This window comes from Papio anubis, chromosome 13 (assembly GCF_008728515.1).
Source record: "Papio anubis isolate 15944 chromosome 13, Panubis1.0, whole genome shotgun sequence".
NCBI lineage: Eukaryota > Metazoa > Chordata > Mammalia > Primates > Cercopithecidae > Papio > Papio anubis.
The window spans coordinates 9,336,296-9,347,083 of record NC_044988.1 but is presented as its reverse complement, the minus strand read 5'-3'; the positions used below and the strand labels follow the sequence as shown (position 1 = coordinate 9,347,083).

Genomic DNA, 10,788 nt, shown 5'->3' with positions numbered 1-10,788 from the left:
GAATCAAATCGAGAAGAGTCTAGAAATCTCGACAAAACAATCGGTGGGGCAGGGGATGGGGCCGGGCGCAGTGTGGATGCGGGCAGGGCTCAATGAGGGAGGTGCAGGAGATGTGGGGCACCGGAGGTGAAGGTCTTGGGGATGCAGGCGAGGCACGAGAGTGGGGGACGGTGCGGGATGTGGGCGGGGCGCAGTGGGTGGAGCGTACGGGATGTGTGCGTGGCGCAGTGGGGGGAGGGTGCGGAGACCTGAGGGCTTGAGGTTGCCCGGCTGGCTCGGCTCCCAGGTGCCAAGCTGTCGCTGACATCCTGGCGTCTCACAGTGTCTGAAGTGTCTCATTGCTCAGCTTGCTGCTTGCCCCAGCTACGGGCAGGTCTTGAGAAGTCCAGCGCCCGTCGGTGCGGACAGTGGCGGGGCACCGCGGCGCTCGCCGCCTCCTTCCCGCAAGTGATCATCCTCCTGCAGGTGTCCTCGGGCCTCAGGTGGCTGCGCGTCCGCGCCATGGTTGACATTCTGGGCGGGCGGCACCTGGTGACCCGTAAGGGCGCGGCGGTGGAGGCCGAGGCGGCGCTACAGAACAAGGTGGTGGCACTGTACTTCGCGGCGGCCCGGTGCGGGCCGAGCCGCGACTTCACGCAGCTGCTCTGCGACTTCTACACGGCGCTGGTGGCCGAGGCGCGGCGGCCTGCGCCTTTCGAAGTAGTCTTCGTGTCAGCCGACGACAGCTCCCAGGAGATGCTGAACTTCATGCGCGAGCTGCATGGCACCTGGCTGGCGCTGCCCTTCCATGACCCCTACCGGCAGTGAGTGGGGGTCCTGCGGGGCGGGGGCCTCCGGGCGCGTCGCCCCCATCTTCCCCCAGGCCTCCCACTCTGCACTGGGGAGCTCTTTATGACGCCCCCCTCCCCAACCACCTCCCCGTCTCTTCGTTCACATCCGGACTCGGGTAAATCACCCTCAGTCTCAGTTTCAGCCTCCCTTGGAGACCAGGGAGGGTGCAGACCAGATTCGAAAAGCCAGGGCATCGACACCCCCACGGGGCTCGTGGAGCATGGACGCGGGCCCATTTCTGCTTAGGGTCTGGAGCTGCGGGAATCTGCATTGCGAAGGAGCTCGCAGTGGTGTTGATGCTGTGGGTTCGTGGCTCGGCTCCGGGAACCGCCGGCCCAGTCAGCCCTGAACTCCGGGCGCCGCTGCGTCATCCTCCCAGTTAGTGGGCAGGAAGCACAGGGACACGACCTGGTGTCTGGATGCAGGGATGAGGGATGACCTGCGAGGACATCAGCTCTGTGACAGGCACCCACAGTGCAGGCCGTGGTTGGTGTGCTGGGAGAGAGGGACGGGGACTCCAGGGCTGGCAGGAACTCAGGTGCTGGCCACCTTTGCGGTTTCATTTTTACCGACGCTGATGGAATTTCATCACTAGAGAGGCATAAAACTCATTACTGTAAACTTTATTACTCTAGCTGTTGGAAAGGAGTGAGTAGGGATTGGCAGAGAGGGGCATATGGGGATTGATTGTTCTGCTTTTGGGGTGGGTCTCCTGTGGTCTCCTATGGTGTAAGAGTCCAGACTTAGGTTTAAAGCAGGCCTCGTCCATGCACACCGCTCTTCTGTTTCTGATGCTCTGGTCAAGCCTGTGAGCTCCAGCTGGAGGCAGTGAGCTGCCTGATGTGGGTCAGCGGTGCGCTCCAATCTTCTCAGCCTGATTGGCCTGGGAGGGATTTTTCTTTTTGTAAACTTAGCTGTTTGTCCCTACCCCTTTCCACACTGAACTTCCTTAACCCTGTTGTCATGTGTAAGCTAGGAAGTGGGATATTCTGTGGGAATTGTTGGAGCTATGCCCTAAATTCTGCTTATCCTATCCTGGATTTGTGGAATCAGATCATGAGGAAAATGGAAATAGCCACCGCCAAGAAGCACAAAGAAATGCACAAAGGCTTCAGGGGCATTTTGGGAAGTTGCTAATGTGTGCAGAACACAATACTTTGTGGTTGGTGCTGTGGAGAGGTGGGGCCCAGGTGGGTGGCATTATGGGAACTCCACTTGGCAGGTACAGGGTCACAAGGGCCTCGTGCTTCCTTTCCTCAGAGGCCTGAGCTCATCACCCTCCTTCCACTGAATTCCTGGTAAATCACCTGAGTCAAGGGAGGAGAAGAAAAATGGCTGCTTCCAGAGAGATCACAGAATGGCACCCTTGGGAGTTACTCTTGGCGTGGCTGGAGGCAGATGTACCTGCAGGGAGAGGAGGCCTGGAGCCCTCACCTTGTCCCCTAAGCTGTGTAGATCTCAGCTTTTCAGTGTACCCTGCACCATACACTCAACACAGCAGTGACGACTGCCTTCAGCCCCCAGAGAGGCAGCTGTTTACTAATGTCCCTGAAAGCAGAGATGCGGGTGTGTGGCCGGGGCTAGCAGTTCCCTGTCTAAGTGCCCCAGTGCAGGTGGGCTAGGAGGAGGTGCCAAGCCTTAATGTGGGGACAGCTGCGGTGACACATGCCAGCATGCCCTGGAGGCATGTTTCAGGATGAGATTCCATCCTGCCCTGTCTTTCTTCCCTGCATTACTGGGTTTATGAGTAAAACTCATTATTTGTCCAAGAATGAAGTAACAAGTTCTAGATTCACCAGCAGGAATTCCCATTACATGCTGCTGTTCACGAAAGACATGATCAATGGTGATTTTATATGATTTTATTATAATGATTGTCTCATAACAGCTGTCATCCCTACTTGGCCTCCGGAACGTCAGTGGACCCCAAAGAGCACTGGAGGAGGCTGTCCGTTCCTCCTGCCTGCTCAGGCTCTCAACACTGCCTCCTGGCCATGGCTGGTGGTGCAGTGCGCCTCAACTTCCAGGCCCACAAGTTTAGATCTGATGGAAAAGGAAAAACTGGCTGAAAAAAAGGGCTTCATTTCTCGGGTAGGGAATGGCTCAGTGGGGGAAGAATCAGTGCTTGTGCCAACGATTCCTGACTCTGCCTTTCCATCCCTTGACCCTCTCCAGCTCTGTGTTCCCACTGCCTCCTGGGCCCTCTGGTCTCAACACAGCCTCTGAATCCACTGATTTTGCAGCTCTCAGATCGTTCTCTGTCTTTCTACTCATTTCTGTTTCCTTCACTCAGGTTCTGGAGCTTTAGAATATTCCCCTAAGAGGTCTGCAGGGCCTTGGTGTTCCCATCTGATTGGCTCTTGCTCCAACTCTCCGGGGGTTTCCTGAGTTTCCACTGCCCAGTGGACGGAGCCAGACATGGTTCAGTGCCTGGCATCCCCAGGGAGTGTGTTTGGTGAGTGGTTGGAGCAAGTGAGCAAAAGACAGTTCTGCAGAGAGATTTGCTTGGCCACAGCCTGCTCCTGGCTGAGATAACAGAGACTAGAGTCAGGAGTTGCTATGGCAACCCAGAAGTGTGGTTTATGCCAGCCACAAGGATGTGGCTGTGTTCGTTGAGGGCAGGGACCAACGTTGGTTGCAGCAGCGCTGAGGACAAGGAGGAACCGGGCTCTTGGATTTTCCCCAAAGGCTTGAAGTCCTAAGTTATTACCATGACAACGTTCTCTCCTCCAGAAACAAGTTCTTTTCTCTGTGGACACAGCTCAGGGCCCAGAGGGGACTGAGATGACATTAGGGAAAAAGTGTGGTTCTTTGCCTTTCATGGCAGCTCCAAGGTTACATTTGTCCCCAGGCAGAGGCTGCCGGCCTGGGGATTTGAGGGCTGGTACTGAGTGTCTCTTGGAATATCAGTGAAATGACTACCTCAAGCCTCCCTCATTCCTCAAAGCCCAGCCTGCTCTGCATCCCCCTGACTGTGTCAGAGCTTGATTTAATGTTGCAAGTGATTAAAACAACAACAATGAGAACAACTCAAAGAGCTTAAACAGTAAAGGTTCTGGGCTGGCTTTAATGAAACACCCATCAGCAAGAAGATGGTTTCAAGGGAAAGTCGGAGGCCACTGAGGATGACGCTTTGTGGCTTGTCTTTTGCAACGTCTGCCCCTTGCTCAGGCTACAGGCAGTGGCTGCCTGGCAAATCCTGTGTCTCCTCATGCTGGTAGAATGGCTGCTGTGTCTCAGACTGCACATTGCCATACCTTCCTCTTTCCCAGCACACAGCCAAGTGCCACACCAAGCCTCGCTGATTCTGATTCGGCTAGTTCCCCATTTCTGTACTAGGAAGTGTAACCAGGGGCCGCCAGATAGATATGCCGACTGCGCAGTCGGCCCAGGTGGAACTGGAGGTGGGCCTTTCCCACGCAGTGAGAACAGCTAGCATTTATCAAGTACTTATTATGTGCCAAGCCTCATTCTTCATCAAGCTATTTATTTAATCCTCACAGCAGCTCCAGAGGTGGGTTCTGTTATTCCCGTGGTGCAGATGAGGAACCCGAGGTGCAGGAGGTTGACTAGCTTGCCCGTGACACACAGCCAGTTCATGCCGGAAAATGAAGGAGACATGGAGTGAGAATTGGAGTGAGACATGGTTTCCCAAGGAGGGTCACAGATGCTGAGCGCAGCAAACCATAGGCCTGTACCTCCCGTGCTGTCAGGGGCACCGTGCCCAGCCTCCTCTCCGCTCGCTCTCTCCTACCTCCTCCCAGTTGGTGCAGGGAATGCAGAAAGCCCTGGAAGACAGCCGCGGGGCTGGGCAACTTGAGCGAGCATAAACCACCGGATGTCGGGCACCGCCCCAGCATCAGGGGTGGGGAGACTGCGTTTCTGATGAGTTTCCGGGTGATATTGGTGTTGCTGCTCCTGGGACCCCACATTGTTCCTGACCGTGCTGGTCAAAGGCTGGTGCATGGACCCGTGTCCGTTGGGAATCTGTCAGGAGTGCAGACGCTGTGGAACCTGGGGGTGCTCAGGAATCTGTAGGTGAGATACTGCTGCTGCTGCTGGCATCCCATCCCCTTCACGACCCACCTGCAGCAGCCCTCCAAGGAGTCCTCATGACCTTGGGGAGGAGGTTCCAGGTTCCTGGGATGACAGAGTCCCACCTGGTCTGGCCCCAGCCGGGCAGTCTGCTTTCCCTTCTGGAAGTGACGTGTGCGGCCCTGCCCTGTCCCACTGCCCAAAGTACAGATGCTGAAATAACCCATTTGCCAAAACTGCTGGATAAAGAGCTTAAATCAGGCTGCTGGCCATTTTGCTGTAGTCTTTATGCAAAGAGCTACTTGATTGTTTCTCTTTTCTTCACTTTTTTCTTTTTCTTTCCTTTTTTTTTTTTTTTGAGATGGAGTTTCACTTTTGTTGCCCAGGCTAGAGTGCAGTGGCGCAGTCTTGGCTCACGGCAACCTCCGCCTCCCGGGTTCAAGGGATTCTCCTGCCTCAGGCTCCCAAGTAGCTGGGATTACAGGCACCCACCACCACATCCGGCTAATTTTTGTATTTTTAGTAGACACAGGGTTTCACCATGTTGACCAGGCTGACCTCGGAACTCCTGACCTCAGCTGATCCACCCATCTTGGCCTCCCAAATTGCTAGGATTACAGGTGTGGGCCACTGCACCTGGCCACACATTTTTGTTTTATGCCTTTGGGAAAAGCTAATTGCTTAGGCATTTTAAATTTTAGGTGTTGTGCGGCCGGGTGCGGTGGCTCATGCCTGTAATCCCAGCACTTTGGGAGGCCGAGGCGGGCGGATCACGAGATCAGGAGATTGAAACCATCCTGGCTAACACAGTGAAACGCTGTCTCTATTAAAAATACAAAAAACTTGAACCCGGGAGGTGCAGCTTGCAGTTAGCCGAGATTGCGCCACTGCACTCCAGCCTGGGCAAAAGAGCGAGACTCCATCTAAAAAAATTTAGGTGTTGGGCAGGATTTGTAAGGTGCTAGAGAGGGACATCTCTGCCACATCTTTCATGCCCACTGCTGTCGTTCATTGACCTGTGCAGGCTCCATCCAGCCGAGTTCCACACGAGCCTCCCCTGTTGTGAGCACTCATGGCTGTTCGTGAAGGAGCTGGTGTCTCCTAAACCTGCAGTTTGACCTGAATTCACATCTGCTCTGTGTTTGAGACATGACTTTCTCAGTTCTGCAAATACAGTTTTGACTGAGTGGTCTCTGCTGTGTCTTTTTTCACTACGCATGATAGGTTTTAGAGAATAGTTTACATGTTTATTTTTTCCCACCTTTCCTTTCCCTCCCCAGGTGAGTCATTGGACACCACAGGAAGCAGGTCCGGAGCTGCCAGGGTGGGGGCTGTGTCCACTGGTTCTTTGGGGAATAGGCCTTTCCTGGCAGGGGTCATGCATCCCCAGAAAGGCCACAACCCTCCCACCAGTGTCCCCTCAAGAAGGTTCAGTCCACACTGGGCCTGTGTAATGACCAGGCTGGCCTGATTTTTTATATTCTTGTGCCTTCTCTCTTTTAACTTACTCAATCTCAGTAGATTTGTTTTTTAGAGATAGGGTCTTGCACCGTCATCCAGGCTGGAGTGCAGTGGTGCGATCACAGCTCCCTGCAACCTTGAACTCCTGGGTTCAAGCAATCCTCCTGCCTCAGCTTCCGGAGTAGCTGGGACTACAGGTGTGCACAACCACACTTGGTCAATTTTTTTTTATTTTGTGGAGACAGGATCTTGTCATGTTGCCCAGGTATGTCTTGAACTCTTGGGCTCAAGTGATGCTCTCACCTTGACCTCCCAAAGTGTTGGAATTACAGGTGTGAGCCGCTGCACCCAGGCTCAGTAGACATTTGTTTCACATGTTAGTGTTTCCTAAGAACCAGATTAGGTTTTATTGCTCACCCCATGTTGGTTTTTGTTGGTCCAACAAAAATTATTTCAGTAATTTTTGTTCTCAATCTTATTCTGCCTTCTTTCTACTTTCTTTGTGTTTGTGCCATGCTTATTTTTCTAGTTTCTTGGATTAGATCCATAAGTCATCCATATACAAGTTTTGGATAAGCGTGTTTAAGGCTACAGCTTCCTAAGTGTGTTTAATTGTGTTTACAGCTTGGGATTTGTAGTATATTCCATATTGTTCTGCTTTAAATATTTTGTCATCTGCATTGCTGTTTCCCCTATAACATATAGTTAGTTTTAAAACTCATTCTTAAAAATGATTTCTTTTTGGCTGGGTGCGGTGGCTCAGGCCTGTAATCCCAGCACTTTGGGAGGCCGAGGCAGGTGGATCACGAGGTCAGGAGATTGAGACCATCCTGGCTAACACAGTGAAACCCCATCTCTACTAAAATATTACAAAAAAATTAGCTGGGCGTGGTGGCAGGCGCCTGTAGTCCCAGCTACTTGGGAGGCTGAAGCAGGAGAATGGTGTGAACCTGGGAGGCGGAGCTTGCAGTGAGCTGAGATCATGCCACTGCGCTCCAGCCTGGGTGACAGAGTGAGACTCCATCTCAAAAAACAAAAACAAAAACAAAAACAACCAAAAAAGAAATCTTTGTTTTTTAATTTTTATTTTTGAGACGGAGTCTCACTCTGTCACCCAGGCTGGAGTGCAGTGGCGTGATCCTGGCTCACTGCAACTTCCGCCTGCCAGGTTCAAGCCATTCTCCGGTCTCAGCTTCCCCAGTAGCTGGGACCACAAGTGCGTGCCACCATGCCCGGCTAATTTTTTGTATTTTTAGTAGAGACAGGGTTTCACCGTGCTGGCCAGGCTGGTCTCAAACTCCTGACCTCATGATCCGCCCACCTCGGCCTCCCAAAGTGCTGGGATTACAGGCTTGAGCCACCGCTCCCGGCCCCAAAAATGATTTCTTATTGGTTTCCAATTCCATTACCTTTGGTCTCATTAAGTGATCTATATGTTATTGACCACTTGAAATTCGTTAAGACTTCCTTTGTGACTGAGAACATGATTGATTTTGTCACTGCTTCATAGATGTTTGGAAACAAAGCATATTCTCTCTCTGTTGAGCACAGGGGACACTGTATCTTTTCCTGCTTGAGTGATGGTGTGTTTTTCATCTGGATGCCAGAAACTGGCAGGAAGAGCTTGATGGACATGTCAAAGGGGAGATTTGCTAATAGGAGAGTCTCAAATGGGTTTTTCCTTCCACTCAGGTTCACAATCCTGAGGGTGACAGATCAAGGAAATCTGATTACTGTCCCTGTGAGGCCCTCGTGAGCTGGCCATGGTAAACAGGAAAGGGATTTCACTCGGCTGCCCTCTCTTGAGGGTGTAATCCCAGTGAAGATCCCAAGAATTGCAAAACCAAGAAGGCAGATGCTCCTTTCCTTAAATGAATACAAATAATTTTGTAAAAAGACCACTCATCAGATTATAGATACCGTAAATGTAAATGATATAAAATGAATCTAAGAAACCTCTCATCATTATAATGGCAATTGGTGCATCATTGAATTTGTAGAGTAGAAAGTCAAATGAGGCTCTAGATGTATTTAGAACTCATGGATTTTAACTTTTTTTTTTCTTTTTTTTTTGTTGTTAGAAATGGAGTCTGTCGCCCAGACTGGAATGTAGAGGCACTAACACGGCTCACTGCAGCCTTGACCTGTGCTCAAGCGAGCCTCCCACCTCAGCCTTTTGAGTGGCTGGGACTATAGGTGCGTGCCACCACGCCCAGCTAATTTTTTAACTTTTGTAGAGACAAGGTCTCACTATGTTGCCCAGGCTAGTCTTGAACTCTTGGGCTTAAGCCATCCTCCCACCTCACCACCTCAGTCTCCTGAAGTGCTGGGATTACAGGTGTGAGCCACCACACCTGGCTGGAATTTTAACTTTTACCATTATATGTATCTGATATTTTTCAAGCCCTTGAGATGTAGAGGACATAAAAAATTACTGGGTTTATTTGTGGGTTCAGACCTGCACTATCCAATCTGGTAGCCACTAGCCACTTGTGACAATTTAAATTTAAAGTAAAAATTAATTAAAATTAAAAATGAAAACTTCAGTTCCTCGGGCACACTAGCCACATTCTGAGCTCTCCCAGCCATACGTGGCCGGTGGCCACCGGATTGGGTAGCACAGATACGGAGAGTTCACTGCTGCAGGCAGCTCCCTGGGGTGGAACTGGGTTAGAAATGGTAGCACCAAGTCTGGGTGTGGTGGCTAATGCCTGTAATCCCAGCACTTTGGGAGGCCAAGGCAGGCAGATCACCTGAGGCCTGGAGTTCCAGACCAGCCTGGCCAACATGGTGAAACCCCGTCTCTACTAAAAATACAAAAAATTAGCTGGACGTGGTGGCACACACCTATAATCCCAGCTACTTGGGAGGCTGAGGCAGGAGAATCGCTTGAATGTGGGAGGTGGAGGTTGCAGTGAGCTGAGATCACACCATTGCACTCTAGCCTGGGCAACAAGAGCGAAACTCCGTCTCAAAAAAAGAAAAAGAAATAGTAGCACCAAGAAGAAAGGAGCCCCCACCCCAGCAGGAGGGAAAGCAGGAGCAGGCGGGGTGGGGCACCCGGTGGCTTCCTCGAAGTTGGCTGTACTTCAGGTTGGAGGGAGGGGGCCTGTCTCTTCCGATGTGCATGTGGAAGTGCTAACTTCGGTACCACTCTTCTCTCCTGCAGTGAGCTGAGGAAGAGGTACAACGTCACAGCCATCCCCAAGCTTGTGATTGTGAAACAAAATGGGGAGGTCATCACCAACAAAGGGCGGAAGCAGATCCGGGAGCGGGGGCTGGCCTGCTTCCAGGACTGGGCGGAGGCAGCCGATATCTTCCAGAATTTGTGCGGTTGAAGTGGGAGGGATCTCAGAGGGCCAGGACAGGTGCTGCTTTTCCAGCACAGATGCTGGGGCAAAGAGGAGTATGCTGGGTTCCTTCCTCTGTTGGTGTGATATTGTAATTCAGAGCAGAAGCACTAAGCTGTGTTCAAAAGCAACTATTGCTCAGGAAATAATGCACTCCCTGTTCTGATCATGCAGCCTGCTTGTATTACAGTTATTTTTGTTATTCTTTGCATACCTTTATCCACCTGTGCTTAAGGAAGGATTCTCATATGTTCATCCTGAGCTGTTGGAAATCTATGCAAGACATTTATTTGTACAAGTCTCTTCAGGTAAAATAATCTATTTATTGATAACATTTTCTGGTGATCTGTTTATTTTAATGATATGCTTTCACAACTATCTTAATAAAGTTTGCAAGCTGTGTGCTTTAACAAACAAGCCTATTGCCTTCTTTCTCATTCCAGTCCAAGTGCCAGTAGGAAGAAAAGGAGTCTCTTGACAAATACCATGCTTAAATATGTTTTATTTGTCACAGGTGGTAGTTTTTAACTATGTGTCATCTTGGAATTTTCTTCTTCTCTTTGTTTTCTTCACACTTATTTGTAACAGCATTGCAATATCCTAGAAAGCAATGAAGTTTTCAAGGGTGTGTTTCCACATCTTCAAGATCAAACCTCAGTGTTACCTAAAAGTTAATAATCCATCGAAGTAAACAAAAAGCCCATTTACAATCGTTGTTAATGGTGGGAAAGCCATCAGTGGTTCAGATTACTGTCCCAGCCTGCCCTGTGGCCTCTTGCTGGCGGGTCTTTCCTGTTTCTTTCCAGCTTCATTTTTTTTTTTTTTTTTTTTTTTTGAGACAGAGTCTTGCTCTGTCCCCCAGGCTGGAGTGCAGTGGCGCGATCTCGGCTCACTGCAAGCTCCGCCTCCCGGGTTCCTGCCATTCTCCTGCCTCAGCCTCCCGAGTAGCTGGGACTACAGGCGCCCGCCACCTCGCCCGACTAGTTTTTTGTATTTTTTAGTAGAGACGGGGTTTCACCGTGTTAGTCAGGATGGTCTCGATCTCCTGACCTTGTGATCCGCCCGTCTCCGCCTCCCAAAGTGCTGGGATTACAGGCTTGAGCCACCGCGC

General features: G+C 51.0%; 1 protein-coding gene across 1 annotated transcript; it reads left to right on the top strand.

Annotated features, from left to right (window-relative positions):
- The first annotated feature begins 359 nt into the window (after positions 1–359).
- On the top strand, positions 360–10,087 carry NXNL2 (nucleoredoxin like 2). The gene is made up of 2 exons (XM_003911888.5): positions 360–803; positions 9,497–10,087. The coding sequence occupies exons 1-2, from the start codon at positions 502–504 to the stop codon at positions 9,663–9,665; spliced, it is 471 nt and encodes a 156-aa protein (XP_003911937.3). The 5' UTR covers positions 360–501; the 3' UTR covers positions 9,666–10,087.
- The last annotated feature ends 701 nt before the right edge of the window (positions 10,088–10,788 follow it).

Coding starts and splice junctions, on each gene's coding strand:
- NXNL2 (XM_003911888.5), top strand. CDS start 502: ATGGTTGACATTCTGGGCGGGCGGCACCTGGTGACCCGTAAGGGCGCG. Junction 804..9,496: donor TTCCATGACCCCTACCGGCA/GTGAGTGGGGGT, acceptor TCTCTCCTGCAG/TGAGCTGAGGAAGAGGTACA.